Here is a 24,374-nt window from a genome sequence, read left to right as displayed (position 1 = left end):
ACCAGTTGAAAACCCCTGTCCTAATATAACATGACATGCTGTCTTCTATGATAATGTATTGTCGCATGAATGCAAACAGATGGCACGTTTTAAGCTTTTCACTTTCTTCACATCACACGAACATTGACACATCCACACAAGCATATGCGACACATTAACAGCTTTTAGGAGATTTGTGAACTTGCAAGAGGCAAATCTTCATTCACAATTTCTGGAAATGACATTTCTTCTACCTGCGACAGAGGAGCCTGCTCACGGAGTGCGACGCTTCACACGAGACCCATCTCAGCTGCAGGGGTCTGTCTATCAAACCGCACTTCGAAAAAGCCCCCAGGGCTTCGGCTTCACTATTATCGGAGGCGACCGTCCAGACGAGTTTCTCCAGGTCAAAAATGTCCTTCCTGATGGGCCTGCTGCACACGACAAGAAAATTGCCTCTGGTATGGGTCCCTTTATGTTACTTTGGTTCCTCTGTGGACATGTCAAAGAGGCTGAAGGATAGATGATGAAAGAAACAAGACTCTTTCAAGTGCTAACCTAGTTTTCATTTTTTTAGTACACGTATGTACTGTATGTGCAAGATATTTTAGTTTTGACAATGCATGATCTGATACAAAGGTAATTGAGGAAATATAGATATTCCCTTTCTGGCAGCTTTCATCCAATCTTTGAAATATGTTCAAAGGTAATTTCTCTTCTGAACAAAATTGCTTTGGATTATATCGAAAACATTCTACTTGAGTAGGTAGAAGTACATTACCAGCCAAATATTTGGAAACACCTCCAAATTAAAATGCTCGCAAACACATTAAGAGGTCAAGAAATTAAAGCTATTATTTTTGATCATGCACAGCTTTGAACTGGAAGTCATGTCATAAAGCATCATAAATCTTACGGAGAAAATACCGAGATGTGCAAAGCTATTATCTCAGCAAAATGAGCCTTCTTGAAAACTCTAACTAAATTAAAAAACATTCTGTTTACCAAATGACTGATTTTATCCGAGCCAAGATTCTCTTAGCGCACTTAAATGCTCTACCAAGGCATCTTTTTTGATAATGGTCCATTAAATGCATCAGCATTTACATTCCTAATGCAGCTTTATGTACCCTGAGCACATAAACATGCGAGGGCTCTCTCTTTCCGTGGTGGAGCGCAGGGGCTGTAGAACTTGCTCCGATAAGGAAAATCTGATCTGTGTTTGTCAGGGGAGTGTATTGATTGTGTGGGAAGGTTGAGACAAGCGTATCGGTCAGCATTTAAAATCGGCTCTCCAGACCTATTCTGTGAGCTATTCATCAGCCAAGCTCCTTTTACAACCAGGCGCATGCGATTGTGATCTCTTTTCGAACCTTCTCACCATTTCTCTCAAATAAATCGAAACATGCTTGATTGGGCTCTTCCAGGTGACGTGATTGTTGACATCAATCGGACATGTGTGCTGGGGAAGACGCATGCTGACGTGGTGCAGATGTTCCAATCCATCCCCATCAACCAGTATGTCGACATGGTCCTGTGCCGTGGTTACCCGCTGCCTGAGGATTCTGGCAGCGGCGAGGACGTGTCCAAGGACTCTTCTCCGGCCGCTTCCAAACCTCAGGACCCGCAACCCGTCGGAACCCTCCCCAGGCAGACTGCTGCGGTACCGCCCATGACTAACGGAGGGCGTCACCAACACCACCATTCGCACCATCACCACCATCACCCTCCTCACGTCCACAACCAGGAGTGTGCAGATGCCACCTTGCTTCAACCCGAGCTCATCAGCGTGCCTTTATTGAAAGGCCCTGGGGGTTTTGGTTTTGCTATCGCTGACTGCCCCCTGGGCCAAAAGGTGAAGATGATTCTAGACGCGCAGTGGTGTCGCGGTTTGCTGAAGGGTGATGTCATCAAAGAAATTAACAGACAGAACGTGCAGACGCTGAGTCACTCGCAGGTGGTGGACATCCTCAAGGACTTGCCCGTAGGAAGTGAAGTCAACGTGCTGGTGCTCCGAGGAGGTGAGTGACAAAGAAAAACAAATGTGGACACCAACTAAGTTAAGTTTGTTTGTCTTCTCACATTGTCATGAATTACACATAGAGCACAAGGAAAATGATTCGCAGATTCACAACAGGTTGATTCACGAATGGAGCGATAGTTATATTAAAACGGTCGTTTACATCGTGCAGTCCACATTTGGACGTCATATGATCAATGCTACTTTGCCATAGTGAGACTTCAGGAAGTACAATATGTTCTCAAAGATGTCCCGATCCGATCATGTAATCAGTAATCCAATCACGTGAATTTCAGCTGAGCGAGGATCGAGGCAAAAAAATAAGTTTCTTAAAATTGGCCAAGTAACCCAAAAAAAAAAAAAAAAAACTCGGGGTAGGCCAAAAGATTCTTCTAAAATAAATGGCGATGTGTCCAAACGACTTGGCTTCAAACGAGAATTTAACAAGTGTAAATCACTTGGTGACAAGCAAGCTTGTTCCCCACCGGTTGCATTTAATGAGGTATTAAATCAATTGTGATGTTTGTAGATGAGAGAAGTCAACACACGCACCCACACGTAGCCGTGTGGATGGATCATTTTAGCCTGCAGGTGCCTATAAATCACAATGTAAATGTATTGTTTACCATTAGATAAATCAAATGCACTCAAACAATGGAATCCCTCATCCCATATTTAACGTTATTTGGGCCATTCAATGAAATTGGGTCCTTTTGTGCCCCCAGGAAATCAAATGTATAAATGCACCCTACAAATCATTTCTCACGTTGACATGTGTTGTGCTTAAAGTAACTTTCTTTTAGCATAAATGTCATGGCTATAGTTTATGTATTTGATAATTTGATGCTAAAAACCGATGAAGAGTTTTGTCCAAAAACAAGACATAAAAATGGCCGTACAGGTTCATCATTACTTGGAAAATGAGCAGGCCCTTGGAGCTGCACTTATGCGGGTTCGACCCTGAAGTGCACTCGTAAAGACAGCCTACGATTTGGCCATGCTCCCAACCTACAAAGATGTAAATTCAGCGGCCACGTGCACTGCCGTTTTTGCCTAGGGAGCATCGTGACTTGATGTTTTGCATCAATGTGTTTCACATTTGACTTGACAATATTATAACTTCCCTTCAGTTGCTTGTTGAGTGGTGACACCTTAACCTGAAGACATGTTTTTCTTTTCAAACTTTGAGGTGTTTTTCTTCTTGTGTTCCTTTTTGTATCTGCAAATGTTATGGTCCATCCTATTTTTTGGCAGTGTGTGTTCTTTTTTTGGTCTTAACGTCATTAAAAGTGGGTCTAGGCTCAGGTCCCGTGATGACAATAGTTGAGAACCACTGCTACAGTATTATGGGCTTTTATTGCGCGGTTGGAGAATACTGCCTCCTACTGGTGGCTTGAAATTGTAGCCCTCCGGCACCTGTCATGGTCACCACACTTCCAGACAGATGTTCAGAACAACAGTCCTATTGAGTTCAAAATCTATCTGGAAGCTGGCATCCAGTGTCATATCACGATATATGTGTAGCTTGTTAGTTCCGGGATATGCGTAGTTGTTTAACAATATTCAAAATAACAAAATTCCTTCTTCTTAGAAGGCAACCTGGGCTTTGTAGTCATGCAGATTCGCAACCATTTTGATTCTCGGCTGCTGACACAAAGTCAATAGAAATACAGTATGTATCGTGTCATCACCAAATGTCTTGTCTGCTTCTAGGTCAAACGTCACCTGTGAAATCATTGAAACCTGTAAGTCGAAACACACACACAAATGTCCACTCCGTAATGATGACACATAAATATATTCACTGCCACCACCGGCCACTGTGTACATTATTCCGCCAGTGCTGAGATTTGCCTAGACGTATACAGCTTTCTGGCAAACAGCGATTTTAACATGATTGTTTGCTCAGCTGTTGAAGAGCACATACTTTATTTAACAGCTTGTTTCCTGCGATGCGCCTCTGTGCTGCTGCACTCTTAAAATAGCAAGCGGCTGAAGCAGCAACAGGCTCGCTAAGATTGCTTTATTGATTCCTGGCGGAATGCGTAGCCGCACTTGGCGTGTTGTTAATGCGGCCTGTGCTGTTGACACATTGGCTAATGTGATTCCTCTGTTGCAGTGCACGGCAGCAACATCTCAGCCCGCTCCTCAGCCGACATTTCAGCCTGCCCCTCAACAGACTCCCCACCACACCCACCATACTCCCGTCGCACAGTTGCAGCGAGCCGAGCTAAACAACAGCCCCGAGACGCTGGGTCCTGCAGAGGTGCCCCCTAATCCGCTCTCCAATGTCATCCGCTCATCTTCTCCCAAACCAGATGCTTCGGAGCTGTACATCAAGTCCAAGGCGATGTTGGATAGCCAGCGTAAGTGTGCAACGTTTTCTTCGTTGTGTGAGGATAACTGGAAGCTTAATTTTATTTCCACATTTTAATTAACTTAAATGATAATAATTGCCACGACAGTAATTGAGTGAATAAACAGTAAATGGGGGAAACGGTTTGGTAAGACAAACTTTTACACAATTATTCGATTTAACGATGGTATAATCAATAGACTATTCTATTTTTAAAAAATATATATGATTGCGACAGCACTTTTTATTACATTCAGTTATTTTCGCTTAGAGGACCAAATCAAGTAATTTTCTCCTCGCGACAACCAGCTTCTATTAAAAATATATATATTTTTAAATAAAATTAAAAACAGCATTAAGATATCATCCCAAAGAGGTTGCAGTTGTTTAAGCGCCAAGGAAAAGCTTGCGTATGTTATTTTACGGTTTGGTCATTTAAATGGGAAATTTGTCTTTCAAACTACCCACCTCAGTCAAATAAAACAACCAATAATTCGTTATGAAGCGCTATGCTTTGCTAGATATGACTGTTTGAAAGGAGTGAGTTTCTATCAGTCTTATTGTCGTTCCGAATGAATGCAATTCTTAAGAAAAGCTTTTTCTGCAGCTGCAAACTCCAAGGACCTGGATGTATACATAAAGAGAAACCAAGAGTCAGGCTTCGGCTTCAGGGTCCTTGGAGGGGAGGGTCCGGAGCAGCCGGTAAGTGGAAGTCTCCATTGTCTTATTCCTGGAATTTGAATGTTTCAGTGCATTCAAATGTCTTGTTGTGTCGGCAGGTTTACATCGGTGCCATTGTCCCGCTGGGTGCAGCTGAGAAGGACGGGCGCCTGCGGGCGGGTGATGAGCTGCTTTGTATTGATGGCGTGCCAGTGAAAAGCAAATCGCACAAACAAGTACTGGAACTCATGACCAATGCGGCGCGCAACGGCCAAGTCATGCTAACCGTCCGCAGGAAATTGACACATTCCGGTGAGTCGACTTGCATTGATTGCATCTGCCAAACAGGTAAAATAGCTGCATAATTATTTCGTCAAGTTGGGTCGCAGTTTATTTTGTTGTTGTTGGTTCATCTCGCCATTCTGCAATGACTCAATTTGCCATGCCGACCTCGGCCAGCCTTAAAAGTCAACCAGTCTTGTATCAAACAAACAAACAAATAATTTTTTTTTGTATTTGAGTTTTTGGGGTTTTTTTTAAGACAAAAGATTTATAGTAATTGGTTAGTAGAACGGATGTTTCTAATCACGTGTCTGTGTATATGTCAGACGGCGGCGGCGGCTGGGACGACGAGGGCTGGCAGCAGCCCCTCCAGGTGGCACCTGCTCTGGTCGGCACCTCTCCTACGACGACCCCTCGAGGGGAGCCGGTGAAGGCGACCTATCCCTCCCGACAGGAGTCCTTTGAAGTCACTCTGCATCGCAAAGACAACGAAGGCTTCGGCTTTGTCATCCTCACCTCAAAGAACAAGCCCCCTCCAGGAGGTCTGACATGCATTATCATTTTTAATGCAAATTCAAAAAAGCAGCACAGCATGACAAGTGGAGGTTGGCATTGGATGTGACATTACAGTGCATAGCACGTCCATATGTAGGCGTTCACTTGAGCTCAGGTTATTCCCAGGACCCTAATATATACGTAGTATATGTACATGCATTGTCGTGATATTTTTGTTAAAGTCAAAAGAGTAAATAATTGGTCAAGTAAAGATACATTTAATTTTGTATATATTGACTAGATTTTATTTTATATTTGTCATTATTTTGATTTGTGTTAAATGCCAAAGTTATTGCAATATAGCAAATATGACATGAATAAAGACGCGTTATCTTGGGCCAATAAAATAAATAACAGCTTTTAAGAGACACCAATAGTATTGGAATAGAAATTAGTGTCACAATTATGATACAAGTTGTCTTCCTCCACCATGATAGTCACGTGTTTGCATATTTGTGTGTTTCAGTAATACCTCACAAGATCGGCCGCATCATTGAAGGCAGCCCCACTGACCGTTTGGGCCAGATGAAAGTGGGCGACCGAATCTCTGCTGTGAACGGTCAGTCCATCATGGCGCTGTCACACAACGACATTGTCCAGCTCATCAAGGAAGCCGGCACTTCGGTTACCCTCGCTGTTGTCCCTGAAGACGGTGGGTTGGCATGTTTTTAATCGCACTATTACGAGGCTGTGATCCTCCTGCGTGTCATTTTGAGTGTGGCCTTTGCTCGTACAGACAGCATGCCTCCGTCCACCACCAACTCAGCCATGCAGAGTCCATCGGTGCATCCGAGAGCTGTCGGCCAGCAGCCTCCCAGCTATGCAGACGGGTACAGGTAAGACGGGAGGCGGATTGTAGACAAATTAATAATACGTCCAATCTTCTTAGTGCTGCTAGTGATTTGTGGCTCACACACAGCAAGATAGAAAATCCCCTTCCGCCTCTGCTTGAATGGTGGCGCATATCAGGAAGAAAAGATTACAGAGCAGTCAGGCTCCGTTTTATGCTGCACTTTTTAATCCTCCAAACAGCAGTTCCTCACCTGCTCAGCATTCCAATTCTACCCATTAAGCGCCTCTGCAGTGCCATTGATGATATAAGCAGTTTGTGAGCACAGAAATGTTACAGCAACAAGCTCCACTGAATTGTCAAAACGGTTCCACTGTTTGAAGGTGTCACAACAACTTTGTCACCATATTATACAGGTGTAGTGAATAAACTGGTCAGAAGGTTTTGTAATCATAAAATTAGAACTGGTTTTTGTGTTTCTATTCCATAACGAGGAATTCTGATGGTTTCTAAAGTGTGGTTGTTGTGACCCCTGGTGGCAGTTTATGGAAATGAAAGTTGTACGCCAGCGTTATGAATAAAAAAGAATAAGCAAATCGCCATGCTTGAGGTGTTAGGGGGGAAAAAAATCTGGAAAGAATATTGCGTATGAATTCAGATGAATCTTGAGGCACCTCATTGTAGAAGAACAGTCCTGTGACTTATAAATACAACCAAAAAATAAGAGACCGACCTTATTCCTTCGGTTTCCTGTTCATTTTAAATGACTAGCACAACGAAACGATTTGTTTGGACCAATATATCAAAGGTTTCTTGATAATAACCAAACTCACTTCACAAGCTTCAAGTGTTTATTGTTTTGTTTTTTTCTGGTGCAGGAATGGTGACATGGGGACACTCAACACAGCAGGCCTCAAGCAGGTGAGTCTGCACTTGTACATTTTTGGGGACTCTTTCTCCTCTATATTTGGTTGCTCAGCTGTTGAGATGCTGTTTGTTATTTTCCGAATTTCTAGCATTGCTTTGAACTGATTTTTTTTCAAAAGGACTGTTTTGTGGTGGAGCTGGATCGTAGCCAGAGGGGTTTCGGCTTCAGTCTGAGGGGAGGTAAAGAGTACAACATGGGCTTGTTTATCCTGCGCCTGGCTGAGGACGGGCCTGCAGTTAAAGATGGAAGGATACATGTGAGTTTTGCCATTTGGATAAAAATAAATAGACCCTCCGAAGTCTCTCGTGAAAAAAACCAAAAAAAAAACATAAATCTGCTTGGTAGGTTGGCGATCAAATCGTCGAGATCAATGGTGAGGCCACTCAGGGCATCACTCACACTCGAGCCATCGAGCTGATCCAAGCGGGAGGCAATAAAGTTCATCTGTTGCTGCGACCTGGCCAGGGTTTGGTTCCCGATCACAGTGAGTGACGCACATAGCGTGGATCTCAAGTGTTGGATATTGGCCATCCGCTTCTTCTTCTCATGCATGCGTTACAAGCTTTCTTTCTGTCTCGCCTCTTATATCTTGAGCTCGCAAGCTTTCTCACGCGCCGATATCTGACTTGCCTTCTCTGTTTTTTTTCCATTGGCACGGCTGTCTGTCTGTTTCTATTTGTCTCTTCCTCCTATAGGTCTGAGCTCTTCTTCCACCCTGTGCTTCTACATGAAACCAGAGCATCACTAAAGGCCTCACTGCTTTTCTTGGTCTGTCCCTAAATAACCGCGGTAAAACCTTGTGCTCCTCTCCCTTCTTCCCGAGTGATCCATCTGCTGCCAGATTTAAGTGTTGCTCTCTGCGCCTTCCTCTCGCCCGCCGTCAAATGAATCGAGCGGTTGCATGTGACAGCACATGTAAACAGGTTCTGAACTTGGATGGCGAAACCAAAGCAGTGAGTCCTAGAAGAACAAACAGACCTGCAGGAGTTAGGAAGTTATGTTGGATGCCACTGAACACACCCCTTTCTCTGAGGTGGGGGAAATTGAGGTGGGGGATTAGTGTGGTGTTATTATTGTTATTTTATTTTTATAAAAGCAAACCTTGGTCAGCAAGGGTGTGTTCGATGGTATCCCTTTGCCGCAAAAGGAGGGATTTTCATGATTTGCTGCTCCTGGAAATTAAGCACATTTCATTTCTAGCAACAATTTGTTTTCTGTTTGCTCTGTGTACAGCCACAGCTGTGCTCAGAAGCAAAATCATAGTGACCAAAGCAGCCTATGGGTCAAGATTAGTATGTTGCAACACAGGATTTAGTTTTACTAAGCTATCATGCAGTAAGCCGAGCGCTTTTTGTTTTTATCCTGACAATATTGCACCTCTGATGCATGGACGTTATTTTCCCTTCAATGTGCAAAATACCCCAGTCAAGGATGTGTTTGATTTTCTGCTCATAAATTGTCTCATGTTACCCCCTTGTTTCCTAGGTTCAAATGACAACGTAACCATTCCAACCTCAAGCTTGCCCAAACATTCCGTAAGTGATGGGCAGTTATCATCTCCGACCTCTCCATCCTCTGTCTCCATCTCGACCTCGGAAGCGTCCCCATCCTCACCCCCGGTAACCATCTTCGATGAGTTCTCCAGAACAGAGCTACGGTCAGTCGGCTCGCCTGCCGCCGGGAGGGAGCACGCGCGTCAAGCTAACAGATCAAGAGGACAGCAGGTTTCCACCAAGCGTACCACCAGTCCTGCCACCCACACCAGGAAAACAAGCCGGGGTGACTCCAAAGCTACCAGTCCCAAGAGAGCCACTGAAAGCGCGGCAGACCCTGCCAACAGCTCCCGGAGCCCCAGAAAAGCAGAGCGGGGATCCTCGGAGGACGTGATCAGGGATCGAAAGCATGAAGGGAAGCGAGACCACCGCTCCTCTAGCCCAAAGAAGAGCTCCAAAAGGGATCATGACGCTGGCGTGCCTTCAAAGAACCAGGAGGAGCCGCAAAGCCCACGCCGCCCAGCGGGCCAGCAACCGCCCGGAGAAGGGCGAAGGTACAAGGACGAGGCCGCTGCTCATTGGCAGGAGAGGGCCGCTACGGAAAGTGATCGCCACAAGAAGGGCAAAAAGGCCGAACACGAGACGGTGGCCCAAAAGTCACACGTGCACAGGGAGGAGCGGTCAGGATCAGGTGGTGATACGCTGAACCGCAGGAGTGCAAAAGAGAAGGAGAGTAGGTCGCACAGGTTACCTGAAGATGGGAGTAAAAAGGACCCCAGGGGGTCCAGCAGTAGCATCCAGGACCCTGGCTGCAACGGGACCGCCACCAAGAAGCCTCCCATCACACCGGGTCCCTGGAAGGTTCCCAGTCCTAGCAAGATCCAGTCCCAGGTGGAGACAACATAGAAAGCAGTCACGGACGATGATTTCTTTGCACCCAGTTTGCCAGGCCTGACGTGTGTTCCCACATGCATGCTGGAATCCGCTTTTGAATCCTTTTTTTTTTTTTTTTGGTTAGTCATAACAGACTCCGGTTTGAAAGAAACTTTAGCATTTCCCCGTTCACTGTGAGACTTGGATGAAGGATCTGATTTTGTCACTGTGAAGGTTGAAGAGCGCAATCTTGTGCTGGTTGATTCTGCGTCGCTTGTGGATGTATTTCTGGTATTGGGATGAGTCATTTGCTGTTTTTCATTGATGAGCTGACTGCTTTCATACGCATGTGAGCTTTTGACTCTCATCATCTTATCAACGTGTTGACGGCTTTTTTGATGCAGCTTTTGAACACACAACAGACCGGATACTTGTGCTTATCGTGTTTGTTTCACCTGTGTTAATAATAATGTAATTTATTGAAATTGTAACTGTCAGTAGACACATGCTAAGTAATTTCACTTGTCAGGTCTTAAAGGTAGGAAGAGAATGTGTCGATAACTTCCGATTTCAAACTACAAGCGTATGTCAAGGGGAAAAAAAACGGCTTTGGCAATGAGACGAATGTAAACTAGCAAAATCTGTTGTTTCTGTTGCCTGTGCTCACAGTGGATATATCGGCACAGATAACACACACAAAGGGAAAATGGGGTGTTGAAATTGTCGATGAACAGGTTCAGCCCTGAAGGTTTTACAACCGCATGACCCGCACAATCTATACATTCTATTTCTACGATTCGGTGATCCCTCTGGGTCGACTTAGCAGCTCTGTGTTTAAGGTCTTGTGACTATTGTGTGTTTGCAAGCTTTTTCATGTCGCTGTAGCATTGACTCAATTTACTGAGCATTACTTATCAAAGTGTTTATGACATACTCACACAGATTTTAGATGAATGGTATTAACAGAACTTGATTGTAAAAAACAAAAGGGAGAGCTCTGATTTTAGCATTCTTAAACAATGCTTATATATGGATATCATCAAAAATATGGCCACAAAAGCATTTAAATGTTTTCTTTGTTCACCTTACATTTTATTTGCCATAAAATTACTCCCATCATAATTTCTTGAGTCAAAAAAAGGGTTTATTAATCAAATTCTTAAGAATTGAAATCAATTATATACACAATTGTTTTTAGAGATGCTCATTCAAATTCGAATATATCAATGTATCGTCAAAAAGTATTTATTATCACAGAATTCGGGACTTGAAACTTTTCAGTAAGGTGTGAATGATTCAACATTGACTTTTTTTAGATTGACTCGAGTGGGAGTAGAAAAATGACACAGGAAGTCCATAAGTGGCCGATATAGTTAAAATAGTCTTTATTGGTATGAATTTGAATCTGCACTGATGTTGCTGCTCTTGAGCACTGTATTGTCTGATAGCTCGCACATTTGAATTCTCATGCTTGTTGTTGCCATGTGAAGCATCGGACTGCCTTTCGAAGGATGTACAGAACAACCTCTTTGTAGCATCACTTGCATTTTTTTTGTCCTCTCGTTTGTTGATATGATGGAGCCCTGTACTGTTTACCGTGCATTCCATTACCATGTATGAGACTGTGGCCTTGTATCGCTCAAACACATATACGAAATCTAAAGTTTCAACGTCACAGTTAGTTGTAAATGTTTTTAAATTGTACAGCATCTGTATAAATATTTGCCTTCATGCAGAAAAAACTATCATCTGTAAATTGTTTCATTATTTTTTTAAGGGAACTGAGAGGATAAAAATATAAAATTGGTGAAAATAAATAATCTTGCATTCTGATCATGCACTGATGAATAAAGGTTTACTGAATAAACATGCACGTGTTTGTTGCTATGTTAATGTGGTACTAAACGTTCAGGCATAACATATTTTCATGTAGGATAAGAAAAGCTTTATTTTGTCAAACAAAATACTTTCTATAATACCCCATGATCCTGACTATCTGCCCTAAAAGTACAATGCAGTTGATTTAATTAACTATATCTTATGAATTGTTCTATTAAATAATTTCTGTCTGGATGGTATGAAACTGTTTGTTTTTATTATGAATTAACCGTTAATTATTAAATAGTTAGGCAGGGCGTGCTGTTTCAAGTTTAATGACGTTAGAAAAGGTGAATCAAGCTTAATGACGTCAGGAAATGCGAACGTGCGTGTACGCACGCAGGCAGTTCAAGAACTTCATCTCCCATGGTGCCTTTCGACATCAACGCATACGACGCGTGCGCAAAGGAAAGCAAACTGTACCTTTGAACCGCACCGTGCGGACGTGCAGAGTAGGATCGGCAAACGCTTTAAAAATGGCAACATTAGCGGACTCATTATGCATAAGAATAGAAGAAAATAAAACGATAGCTCCATTGCGCGAAGAGAAGAGAAGCAAGAAGAGGGACCTATTCGACAAGAGACGTGCAAAGGAACAAGACCAAAAGGTGAATCTCCATCCTCAGGAGCGCCGTGGCCCCAAGTGGCACCAGCTGCATGGCCATCCTCTCAACTTGAGCGCGGGTGAGCATGGCCATAGCAGCCATCATCAGCATCAGCATCATCATCAGCATCATTTCGCCAAGAAGAACCTGCCTCCTCCTCCTTCTCTATATCCTGCTTTGCCGAGGAAGGCACCTGAGCATCATCCTAAGCAAGGACATTTGTCTTCCCAACCAACTAGCCTCTTCACTTTCACACTTGCAAAACAATCAGAGTGCAAAGTTTCAACGAGGGACGGTCACTTGAAGGTGAAGATTAAGAAAGAAAACACCCTAGCAAAGGTGGGACTTGCAGAAGTAAAGAGCAATACAGGTAGGAGTTTTGTATGTTTACCAAATGATTTCGGGTGAAGGTCCCACATGTCTATTGGAGTTTGTCGACATTTATTTGTAGGATTGGAGGGTACCCATCAAATTTCTGGGATGTCGGTCTTTCTAAATTTTGAAATTTTGAGATTGGTAACTGCCCCCCCCCCCACACACACACACACCAAAAAAAAAAAAAAAAACTATTACTATTATTAATATTAATTATTTAATTAGTTACCCTGGAAAAAAATGGAACCCATTGATAAACATTTAATATTTTCCCCCAAAATCCCAGAAGAGAAACTGAGAAAGTCAAAAATAAAAATAGAAAAATTGTGAATCCACGAGTGTCAAACTATGAATATGCAGCGGTTGACTGTAGTTTTGTGTTTTATTACCACCAATTACTGTTAGATGGCAGACATGTCTTAATTGCAGTTATACTAAGTCTTATACTGTCCTATATTACAACGTGAGTAGGTCTCGGTCACAGGTATGAAAATATTTTTTTCTAGATATGTGCATGGGCAGGGGGTGGAAGCCCACATAGGCCACCACATAGATCCGCCCATGCGTGCTCGTAAAAATGCGGTGATTTATTTTGGTGGTGATTTACCTTGTGAAAGCATATTCTTGCACCTGCATCTCTTGACTTCACCCTGTTCCTGTCTGGGCAGAGTCCAAGTGCCACAAAGTCAATGTGACATCTCTGACGCTGGAGAACTCCATCCGAAAGAAGAAGAAAAAGATGCATCGTGAGGAGGAGCGCAGCGGCAAAAAGGTACCACAGATGAGCAACAAATCTGTTCAAACAATATGCGCGGAGTCGGGACTGGGTTCATTTCACTCCGATCCGGCCTCATGTGGCAACTTCAAGCAAGAACATCATGACCAGCCAGGCAGAGACCCTCCAAGTCACTCTCTCGCCCCATTTCTATCTCATCAAGACCAATACATCCGCAGGTCCTTCCTGCAAACAGGCTCCTACGGTCGCTTTATGCACGAGGAAAGGCAAGCCAACGGCGGAGCGTCGGTTCTGCACGCTTACGCCGACGAGCTGGCCTGCCTCAGTCCAGCTCAGATGGAGTGCTTCTCCCAGGAATTCCTTCAGTTGGCTTTTGCCGAGAAGCAAAGCGGCGCCGCCTCGTACGCCTTAGCGGTGGTGCACGGTGCGGCCGCCTTCCTACCGGATTTCCTCGACTACTTTGCCTTTAACTTCCCCAACACGCCGGTCAAAATGGAGATGCTGGGCAAGAAAGACATTGAAACAACCACAATTGACAACTTTCGCTCTCAGGTATGTCCAAATCTAAGCGACAGCTGGGCAACAGTAGTGCTTTGTACTTTCTGAGAATACATTTTTACATGCAGAAGAGACTGTCGCATTCATTTCTTCCTCAGGTCAAACGTACATACAGTTGCGGAACTTACCGGGCCGGACCCATGAGGCAAATCAGCTTGGTGGGAGCCGTAGACGAGGAAGTGGGAGACTATTTCCCAGAATTCCTTGACATGTTGGAGGAATCGCCATTACTAAAGGTTCCATTATTTCACATAATCTACATTGGACAGTAATGGCTAAATATGAGTCCTTTTGTTTTGATACACCGTGTCGACAACTTGTATTGTGAAGTGAATGTTTTGACCTGATATATTAAAATAGAGACAAGGTTTCAATTTCCAAGGCAAAATTGATGCACAGATGTTGGCCACTACATTTATTGGCAACATCTGTGACTTAGATGACCCTTCCGTGGGGAAGCCTCTCCAGTCTGAAGCTGGACTGCCGCTCACAGAGTGACGACGGGCCCATAATGTGGGTCAGACCCGGAGAACAAATGGTGCCAACTGCCGACGGGTCCAGTTCAACTTTGAAACGTCGCAGGTAAACTTGTCAATGTTCAACGTGGAACTTGATGGTGCTAGCAAGACTTGAATGTGGCCTCACTTTTGTCATGTCTCGTCCCCAGCCGTGTTACTATGTGTCTAGGTTGTCATGGTTTCGGTCTGTCTGTGTACTCGCCCCTCCCTTCCTGTGTCAACTCACAAACCATGTACTAATCACATTCACCTTCCTCTCGTTACTTGTCTCGTATTTAAGTCCCGTCTGCGCGTCACTCCCTGTTGGATCATTGTTGTCGTACTGTCTTGCTGTCGTCATGTCCTGCTGTCTTCTTGTTTCTCGTCCCGGTCAGTAAGTCAAGTTATTGTTTGTTAAGTCATGTCAGTTTGCCTTTTGAGTTCCCTTCAATAAACCCTGGTCCAAGCTGCATTTGGTCGCCCTGCTCCATCCGCTCCGTGACAACTTTACTCCTTTGCAAAAGCCTCCTAGTTAGTGTTCTTGTGGACAACTTGGACTTGTTTTCATGTAGGTCCATGAATGAGATCAAACATTTGCACTACCTGCCGAGAGCAAGCGAACCCAGAGAGGTTCTGTTTGAGGATCGCACCAAGGCCCATGCGGACCACGTGGGCCAGAGCTCAGACTGGCAAAGTACTGCTGCTGTGGGAGTGCTGAAAGCTGTGCACTTTGGTGAAAGGTGGGAAGGAACCTTTTGGTCAGAATAAGTGCTTGATCGTGTGTAGGACTTTGTTATGAAAATGGATCTCTTCCCCTCCAGGAATAATCGACCTCGTGTCACCAAAGATGTTGTGTGTTTCCATGCGGGTGACTTCAATGAAGTTGTGCAACAACTGCAGCTGGATCTGTTCGAGCCTCCAGTTTCTCAGGTAGTCTTTTTGTCTTCATGATGAATTCACCGTATCGACCATGCGCTTTTAGGGTCCACTCGTCTAATGGGGTGAAATATTTACAGTGTGTTCAGTGGTTGGATGATGCCAAGCTCAACCAGTTGAGAAGAGAAGGCATCCGTTACATCCGCTCCCAGCTCTGCGACGACGACATTTATTTCATTCCACGGAACGTCATCCACCAGTTCAAAACGGTGTCGGCGGTCTGCAGCCTGGCCTGGCACATCCGCCTCAAACATTACCAGAAGGACGAGAAGGCCAAAGAGCAGCTGAGACCCAGCGATCTTAGCTCCTTTTCAGGCCACATCTCGTCCAGCCTGGCCAAGTTTGCCACCCCCGTTGTCCGACCACAAGGTGGGTTTCCCAAGACTGAAGAACGGGTCTTAAAGCCAGCCACACCCTCGAAAAAGCCTCTTCTGCCGCCACTAAAGTCAGTCGAATCCTCTTGCTTACCTCACCGTGTAAGACAATTTTGAGATGGATGTATTTATAATTATTTATTTTACACTAGCACTTGAATTTTTTGGGGACGTTTTATACTTTTGACCCATCTCTTTAATATTTAATTTATTGTCTATTGATCTAAATAAATGTGTATTTTATATCTAGTCAGTGGAAATTATTATACTTCTATAGTGTCGAGCAGTTTGTCTTCTGCTCACGTGTGGAGCCGCCATGTTGGCGTCAAAGCTTTCTAAGTGCTTCTTCACACTCTTGGCTGCTACTTGTGCAAGTTGGAACCCCTCAGCTCATCAAAAATGCCCCAAGTACAATCTCAGAGTTTCCGCACTTAAAAGATTTATTGAAGATATTTGGTGCTCCAAAATGCAACCCCTGTAGAGTTAAAAGAAAGAAGAGAACTGTGGCCTCACAAATCCACAAAAAAAGAAAGACAAATCCGCTGGTGCTGAGGCATAAACAGTACATTCACATCAAGTTATTAACAAGGAATTTCCTGATCCCTTTTAGATAAAATCTTAGAAAAGTGAATTTCAACAAATGTCCACTAGGTGTCTCAGAGAGCCCATTAATGAAAGAACACGTCACTTTACTTGGGGAGATGAACATCCTCTTTTTGGACCCAGCTTTGTGGATAATTTCTGGGTCCTTTTGGCTTTCCTATCCTGTTACCAAATCCTGTGGAAAGCGGAATAAAACACAAATGGTTTTGCATTGAAATGAACCAAACAGATTGGTTTGATTAAGAAGATGGTCTGGGGTTACCAGATTTGAACAGTGAGGTTACGACTCCTTTTGGAGATGATGGCAGTTGACATGGAGTTGCTGGATTTACTGAGAATGATGGGATTAGTATATATATTAGTCCGTCACTGAGGACATTTTTGTGTTTTGCATTACTCACTTCTCTGCTTGTCTCTGAACAATTTCCGAATCTGAAGGGGTGAAAAGCATCCATGTTTAATTTTCGATTTTCTTTTATTTGTGAATGTCATACCATTCTGTGGGGTGGGTTGTTCTTATTGCTTCTTTCTGATTTATCTCCTGGCGTCACGTTATCGGCAAACGAGGCCTTTTGCTTCACCTCCCATCCTCCAACTTGTGCTGAAAAGTGAGAAGCAACATTGAGGTTACACAGAGGTTTTCTAACCGTGTGCATGACGACGCAGTTCTCTGCTGTGCCGCCACTTTAAAGGCCCAAGCTACTCACCACTTCCTCCTTCAGCAACAGGAGTGTGCGACAGCCGTGCCGGAGGCAGTGACTCTAGAAGAAACAAACGAACCCTATTCCTAATGGGCATTTCTCCCAACCCATACTGCTTGTTACATCTTTACTTTCATGGACCTTTAAACCAATCTTACCTGTCAAATGCATTTTTGCTCTCAGACTCTACAAGTAAAAGAGAGGAATAGATGTTTGGTGTTAATATGCAAGACGGCAAGGACACGTGACACTTACCTTGCTTCTCATCCACGGCTTTGTTTCTCGCGCAAATGAATCGCCGAGCATGTTAGAAACACCTGACCACTCTGAGGATGTGCCAATTCTGTTCACGTTTGTCGCTGGTGTGACCTCTAGCCGAATGGTGACAGGAACTGCATGACACAGGAGAATTTCAGCATTTATAGTTGCACAATATACTTTGATGATCATTATATCATGCGAGTGCTTATAATGTTCTGGCTAGTCAGTGTAAAGACAATGATTGGCGATACTGTTAGAAAAGACACCTTGATGACAAGCCAGCTCGTAGGATTCTGGAGTTCTATCTGGAAGTGATGGTACAGGTGTCACGGGGCTGTCTAGGGATGCACAACAGTGTTATTTATTTATATCTTTATATTTATATTCTTATCTTAAGATATTCTATCTTATCCATGTCACCTCGTGCAGCCTCAGCAACTCCGTTTGGTGGAATAGTGACAGTTGGCCTTCCTGAGGAGTCTGAAGGTTCTGAAGACACCAGCAAAAAAGAAAAGCAGGTCTTTTTGGTGAGACTTAAATTGTGGATAAGAGTAAATAGAGTGTGAAGATGGATGGAGATGTATGGCCAGCTGATATCAACCTGTGTCAGCAGCTAGTTGGTAGGACTCTGGGGTTCGTTTGGGCAATGGTGGAGGTATGTCGACATCGGGATGAGCTTCAATTGGGAAAGAGGGGGGGAAAAAAGCAGTTACAACTGTTAACGGTGAAATATGTTTCTTCAATGTTTATATCTTTGGAATAAATCAATAAGAACTGACTGGCAAAAGTTGAGTCAGCAGATTGCAGGGTGCGGTCATTCAGAGACGACGAAGTGCTGTCGATCGAACAAATTGTCCATCGCTTGCTGAGAGATGCTGCATGGTCAGACAGAGGAGTGTCAAAGTAGGGGTCTTCCACCATCAGACGGATGCCGGCTGCTGCTGTGGGTGAGCCTGGAGGTTTCGTTGATGGAATGTCGTCACCCAGTGGTTTGTCCTCCACCGCAGCTATTTCTCGGCTAGTGTGGACCTCTTTCGCTGAAGTTCTATGTGCCTCCTCACCGTTAGTTAGGAATCCAGGGAGTGGTTGTGGTTTGTCTGGGTGATTATTCCAATCTGTAGAAAGACCTTCTGGACTTGGAGTGAGCGTTTTCTGTTTCATTTCCTCAGCACAGATGCTAAGGAGTTGCTCCTGACTTCCAACGTCTTGCTCCCCTGTAGACACTCCCATTGTTACCTTGGTTGTTTGACAGGAAAATACGATTCAGAAATTTTCAAGTTATCTCTTGTGAGGGTTGTGTTATTTGTCCATCACCTTATATTTGCTGCTCTGTTTATCCGTGGACTGCAGGTATCTCTCAAACAGCAACCTGATGATGTTGTAGACTAATTCATATTGTTCCTAAGGTGGCGCAACATAAAAATTGTGAATTTATAAAAAATATGTTTGATAGATGCTATTGCAGATGAAAGGAAGAAAAAAAAAAACAGAAGCTACCTTGGTTTGAACAACAGATGGCCTTTGGGTTCTCATGCTATGAACTAAGTCACATATACTAAAATCTGGAGTGATCATCTAAAAGAATAACAATCAAACAAAAATATCAGTCTTTAATAATTCACTAAAAATGTCTCGGAGGCATTTCTTACCCCATTCTTGAGAAGATTCCAAGTATAATCGATCACGCAAAGGACACCTGTTCGACCACATCCAGCACTGAAACCACAGCAGCCACAAGGACGTTAAGAAAACTCAACTTGTGACACTCAACCTCTTATAGATTTGTAACATGTTTGATATATCAAATTGAACCACCAAATTCCAGAATAGCAATTCTCAAAAATGTTATCGGAGTTTATTGCCTTGAAATTTTTAGTTCAATCAAGTTTTTGTTTGTTCTTATTGTTGTTTTACGTGGACAGTGCAGGGATAGATTCTAGTGCTTGGTTTTGTTAAGGTTAAAGATGCTCAAAATAGATTTGTGTCTCCATTAAACAGGAAAAACAGAGTTGGTTGTTGGTTTCCTGTATATAAGAAATAGGAGGGTCTTCACTTTCGTTGGGGGGGGAGGAGACATGCATTGTAAGAACGAAACTGACACACTGCAACAATGTGAACACCTGTCTGTTGCAGTGCAATACACGATCTGTAAAGAAAATCTTTCAACTAAAAAGAAAATTATGTTTTGTTTGACACAGTGAGAGGGTCAATTCATTCGGAATGCTTATTTTTGGGGTCGCATTCGTGTCAAACTATAATGCCAAAGGCAAATAGCTAAGGAGTTAAATGAAGCAATCTTAATTGTGTGAATTGAAAGCACATATCATATTTTGATTCTTTATTATGCATAGGTTATTCTGATTCTTTATGGTTTTAATTTGAATATATTTCAATGATTTTATTATTCTGCTCTCTTTTTGTTTGGTTGCTTGAACTTTTCAATTTAAAATAGGAAGTTGTGCAAAAACTGTATGCGGCATGAGAAAAATAATGGCCTGCGTGTCGTGAATGTGTGGACTATATTAGAATTGTGACAGTGTATATTAAATGTAATATGTGGGAATATTGGGAGGACATAAAAGTGGGCAGAATAAAAATAAGAATATAGAATCACCGTTCTTTCTAACCCTTTCAGCATTCACACAATAATAATAATAATATCGAAAATACATTGGAATTTTTTAATGGCGAAAAAGATGACCTGCAGTGTAAGCACATTGGGATGTCATCATGGGACTGATAGGTGCGCATCTCCTCCAACATGTCCAAAATGGAAGGTATAAAATCTGGCACCCCATGGTCTGGCCACTTAACATAGTGCAACTGTTTCAATGTTCTGCGACACTGGACAAAGTTAAGCCACGGAAGACAGCAAACAATTATTCGGAACATGGCACCAATATTAAAAAAAAAAGATAAATTGAGAAGATGAGGAATCTAGTGTTCGTTAAAAACTTCTGTTTGTTCTGACAATTGTATGTTGTCACTTACAGTGTCATATGTCAATCCTAATGTCCTTGTCAGATAAGCTCCTTTGTCTTCCTCACAATCCTATATAAAAAATAAGATATCGCCCACAGTTTTACTCCTCACCTTTTGCCCCGAGAAATTAAAACAAGATTTTTGAGGGGTTGGGCAAAGTCATCAGAGAAGGAATACTCACACATTCCATGATGAAGGGCCCACATATAAATGATTTCTCCTCCTTATGTGGCCAATAACGCTCACACTTTTTCTGCAAAGAACAGAAAATATTTATAGTAAGTCAACCCCAAAATTGTATATACAATAATAAGTAGTATGTCCCCTCACTGGTCTAAACACAGTATTTTGTGGAATATGACTTAAGCTGCAAAATTCATGAATATTTGATCTATCTCAGGTGGTGCCCATTTTGTCACTTGCTGTCAACTGAAAAAGTGGTAAAATGGCTGCCCCCTGAAATGAATAAAAACAGGTGGATTTTGCCTGTTTAATTTAACTAAACTAAACTAAACTTCCACTAGTTGGGCTGCCCAGAGCATTGTATTATAAATCAAATTTGAGGTTTGACTTCCCCTTTAAGTGAAATAGGAAAAAAAAAAAAAAAAAAGAGACAAATGTTCATATCTTTTATTACCTTTCCCATCTCAAATTCTTGGCAGGCCATTACTATCACCTAAAGAAAGCAAAAACAGAAAAGAAAGTGGTGGAGGTTAAAGATCACGTATTTTTAATAAATCCACCAGGAAAGATGAGGCAAAATCATCATTAGTTATTTCCTCATTTATCAGTCAGTGTGTTAGTTACAGTAGTTCTGTAGTCAGTCACTTAGTTAATTATCAAAATAATGAATAAAAAATACTCTAAAAATGTTGACAACTGTTATGGCCAAGAATTCTTTCAACAATAGAAAACTGTAAGCCAGATGACAATGGTAGGAATTGTATAAAGCTGGTCATTATTGGAGATAAAAGAAATCAGTATTTTTGCTGTGTCCACAGAAGTGGCTCGTACTTTGACGTCATACTCCCAAAGCATCCTCAAGAAATCCAGCACTGTGTGATGGAGTGGACCCTGAGCAGCGATGTAAGCCTTGCCGCCTGTCACTCCCTGCACGCAAAACACGCTCAAGTCATATCAAGGTCACATCTTATAGAAAATATGAACACTTTGTTCTGACTGATATTTGGTTCACCTTGATAAAACTGGCATTAATGTAGTCAGTGTCATCTTGAGAGGTGGTCATCGTGAGCTTCACTCTGCTGTGGTCAACTATGACAGATGTCCAGTTATGTTAAACTATGGTGACTTTGCTCACTTACGATTGATCTGTGTCCAGGATGTATGAATAAATAAGATTTAAGTCATAGTTTTAAGTTTTGATTCAGTGAGGGAAGATAATATGATTTATTTTATTGTTATTTACTTGAATGAAGCTTACATGGAAGTATGTCCTTGTATCGGTTCTTCTTGACGTTTTGCTGAGTTTCAGCTGATTCGCTGGGGTAAGTCTTGTCATCGCGATACTTAATTGACTGGTTTCTCAACCTCTGCAAAGGAAAAAATCAAAAGCATAAAATGGTGAATTGTCTAACTTCAACAAACCTGGTGTGACGAACTGACTGTTCTTGTTGGGTTTTGTTCTATATTTGGTAGGAACACAATTGTGGACTGTGTATGCTGTGAATCACCCACACATGATCAGAATATCTGACTCATTTTACTACTAAACGAACGTGGAAATTGGAGTGGTGGAAGATGTGGCGGTGTGCCTCTTGTGCCTTTGGAATGTGACTTGTTGTCATGGCAGCAGGTCGGCAATGAAAATTTGTTGATTTGATATCTACAAAAGGTTTTATATTGTCTGCTCTCACTCTGTGTGTTACTGTTCTATTCTGATACAGATGCAGATCGCGTCATTGACATCAACAGTTTCACCGTGACGGCCACTCTTTGCAAAGCTGCTTAGTCGTCTGGCTTCCTTACGTTCATGTTCTGTCATTGAGCAGCATGGAGGAAGCAGTGTTTTTTTTTTTTTACAATACAATAGTTAGCCTAAAGTCACTTGTAGTATCTTACACTGCCTCGAAAAAAATAGCCTTCACTTTTGCAAATTTGCTCTATGCCAAATTGGAAGACTGTATTATAACACTTGACTCACCACAAACTCTTTGTCCTCGCTGTCTCGTTTCTCCAATTTGTCCAGTAAATTCCTCACTATGCAGGCCTGCTGCTGTTCCATGACTACGTGCTCTTGGTCCATAACGGTTTCATGTCAGGGTGCTGAACCACAAGTCTGAGCAGCACACAAAGGCCTGCTGTCACTGCTTCTCACGTTAAGGAACTAGGGTGAAAGAATAAGGAAGTTCAGTTTTTGTGGGTTTGTCTCACTGGGTCCTAGCGTCACTCAGCGCAGTCGCACTTACAGAGGGAAGTGTTGAGAATCCATTCAGGGCGCATAAGAGGAGTGGAGGAGTCTGGTGGTTGGGATGAAGATCCTGAAGATCCTGAAGCAACCTGTATCAGAGCAGTGATTTGATTCTTTGCTAACAAATCCATTATTTGTGTATGTATCTCAACTTCACAATTGCAATTCAACATTTTAGCGCTATAGTGCAAATGAGGGGTGACCCTATCATATATTAATATAGATCAGCTGAATAAAACTGTATTGGATTGTCTACATCCAAAGATATTAGCAGTCATATGCAAGCAGCCCATTCCCAACTCCACCCCTGGTCTTATATCATGCAGCATCACCTTATACCTAATGTAAATAAAAAATGAATGTCTTGATATAAACTTGAATTGATACATTGCACCCCAGAAGGTATCATTTGTTTGTATTAGACTTTATTAAGGTTATTTCTCAGGGTCTTTTATTTAGTATTTCTTTTATTCACGTTGTTGGATTTTGTCCACAATTTAGGGAGCGCGCTATCTGTGCCTCACGGCAAAAGCCATTGCCAATCACCTGTTATCCAATTTACTCACTGCGTGCTCGTTAGATTTCTTCAGATTTAGGAAAATGCTAAGACACTGAAGCAGAAATTAGACTTACACAGGTTGGTTGAGTTCAATCACAATTCTTGTTAAGAAAGCTCTGTTTTCAGGAAATTACAATACAGCGCTGGGCCTTTCGAGAGCAGAAAGTCTCCATTCAGAAAAGGCAACGTTCAAGGTTCTTTGGTCAGCTTATATTCAGTTGCACATGCCCGTGTGGGCCGAGTTTGATGGGTGATGAGTCTTTGGGGTGGGGCAAGTTCGCAGTAGAGTTTGATTCCATGGGAGTGGGTGCTGGTTTGGTGAGAGCTGGTTCTGTGGGGTTGGGTGCTGATTATGGCCGATTCAATGTGTGTGGGGGCTGTTGTTTTCCTTCCGTCTTTCAGCCTTGGCGATCATCTTTGGCTGGGTTCTTGGCTGTCTCCCTCTGGCACCTGGTGGTTTTATCTCCAAGTGACCTTCCTGTAAACATTCTGCTCCATTCTTGCACATACACTGTCGCACCTCATCCAGTCGTCATTCTTTCAATTTTGTCATTTTGTACGGAATTATGTGAGCTTTTGGCTGTGACATCATTAATCTATTAATGTTCCCTGACTATGCAAAGTTTGTTCTCACCATTTACCATGTTTTTGTTTGTTTGTTCTTTTGATACTCCATGTCTTTGCTTGCGTCATTATATTCTTAGTTTAATCATGCTTCCAACCATATCTTTTCTTTGTTTGGCAAAATATTTCCCTCTGTCCAGAACGTTCAGTAGTAATCGAAAACTGGCGTCTAGCATTAGTCAAAACATAAGATACAATCAAGTACTGAACATTTTTAGACGAGTTTGGCAGTGTCCGTGATTTAGAGAATCATCAGGCATGCATTAAACAGTTCCTTAAGGGTCATTAAACATGTATAATAATTTGTTTGATATAGAAGAA

The 24,374-nt window shown here is 42.6% G+C and overlaps 3 protein-coding genes across 8 annotated transcripts in view; 2 read left to right on the top strand and 1 right to left on the bottom strand.

Moving 5' to 3' along the window:
• Positions 1–11,803, top strand: part of magi3a (membrane associated guanylate kinase, WW and PDZ domain containing 3a) — a 56,399-nt gene extending 44,596 nt beyond the window's left edge. Inside the window, exons 9-22 of one of the 3 annotated variants that reach the window (XM_037279019.1) lie at positions 243–440; positions 1,407–2,000; positions 3,713–3,744; positions 4,119–4,365; positions 4,963–5,057; positions 5,135–5,327; positions 5,624–5,839; positions 6,319–6,504; positions 6,589–6,688; positions 7,521–7,563; positions 7,689–7,826; positions 7,916–8,054; positions 8,266–8,338; positions 9,056–9,141. In XM_037279019.1, coding sequence (XP_037134914.1) covers positions 243–440; positions 1,407–2,000; positions 3,713–3,744; positions 4,119–4,365; positions 4,963–5,057; positions 5,135–5,327; positions 5,624–5,839; positions 6,319–6,504; positions 6,589–6,688; positions 7,521–7,563; positions 7,689–7,826; positions 7,916–8,054; positions 8,266–8,318 — 2,234 coding nt within the window. In that variant the 3' untranslated portion in view covers positions 8,319–8,338; positions 9,056–9,141. Of the gene's footprint in view, positions 1–242; positions 441–1,406; positions 2,001–3,712; positions 3,745–4,118; positions 4,366–4,950; positions 5,058–5,134; positions 5,328–5,623; positions 5,840–6,318; positions 6,505–6,588; positions 6,689–7,520; positions 7,564–7,688; positions 7,827–7,915; positions 8,055–8,265; positions 8,339–9,055 lie in introns of all 3 variants that reach the window. The other 2 variants (XM_037279010.1, XM_037279002.1) reach the window with 2 other exon arrangements.
• A 477-nt stretch (positions 11,804–12,280) lies between these two features.
• Positions 12,281–16,012, top strand: LOC119138727 (lysine-specific demethylase 9). The gene is made up of 7 exons (XM_037279055.1): positions 12,281–12,789; positions 13,463–14,082; positions 14,187–14,324; positions 14,528–14,670; positions 15,158–15,325; positions 15,407–15,515; positions 15,602–16,012. Exons 1-7 carry the CDS (start codon positions 12,291–12,293, stop codon positions 16,010–16,012), a joined length of 2,088 nt encoding a protein of 695 aa, XP_037134950.1. The 5' UTR covers positions 12,281–12,290.
• A 302-nt stretch (positions 16,013–16,314) lies between these two features.
• ptpn22 (protein tyrosine phosphatase non-receptor type 22) lies at positions 16,315–22,754 on the bottom strand. Of its 4 annotated transcripts, none has more exons than XM_037279047.1 (23): positions 22,604–22,754; positions 21,884–21,992; positions 21,638–21,714; positions 21,457–21,552; positions 21,080–21,118; positions 20,624–20,695; positions 20,452–20,511; positions 20,162–20,304; positions 19,110–19,176; positions 18,958–19,035; positions 18,775–18,861; positions 18,522–18,696; positions 18,240–18,413; positions 18,062–18,136; positions 17,881–17,958; positions 17,727–17,798; positions 17,455–17,591; positions 17,358–17,385; positions 17,206–17,259; positions 16,993–17,099; positions 16,900–16,930; positions 16,761–16,829; positions 16,315–16,673 (listed from the first exon to the last, which is right to left on the bottom strand). In XM_037279047.1, exons 1-23 carry the CDS (start codon positions 22,703–22,705, stop codon positions 16,585–16,587), a joined length of 2,019 nt encoding a protein of 672 aa, XP_037134942.1. In that variant the 5' UTR covers positions 22,706–22,754; the 3' UTR covers positions 16,315–16,584. The 4 variants fall into 4 exon arrangements, with proteins under 4 accessions (XP_037134942.1, XP_037134943.1, XP_037134926.1 ...); XM_037279048.1 differs by having other exon boundaries at positions 18,240–18,335; positions 22,604–22,753; XM_037279031.1 differs by having other exon boundaries at positions 18,240–18,696; positions 22,604–22,753.
• Between the last annotated feature and the right edge of the window lie 1,620 nt (positions 22,755–24,374).

Source organism: Syngnathus acus, chromosome 2, assembly GCF_901709675.1.
Source record: "Syngnathus acus chromosome 2, fSynAcu1.2, whole genome shotgun sequence".
NCBI lineage: Eukaryota > Metazoa > Chordata > Actinopteri > Syngnathiformes > Syngnathidae > Syngnathus > Syngnathus acus.
Note: the sequence above shows the minus strand (reverse complement) of the source record. Positions and strands in the feature narration are given on the sequence as shown.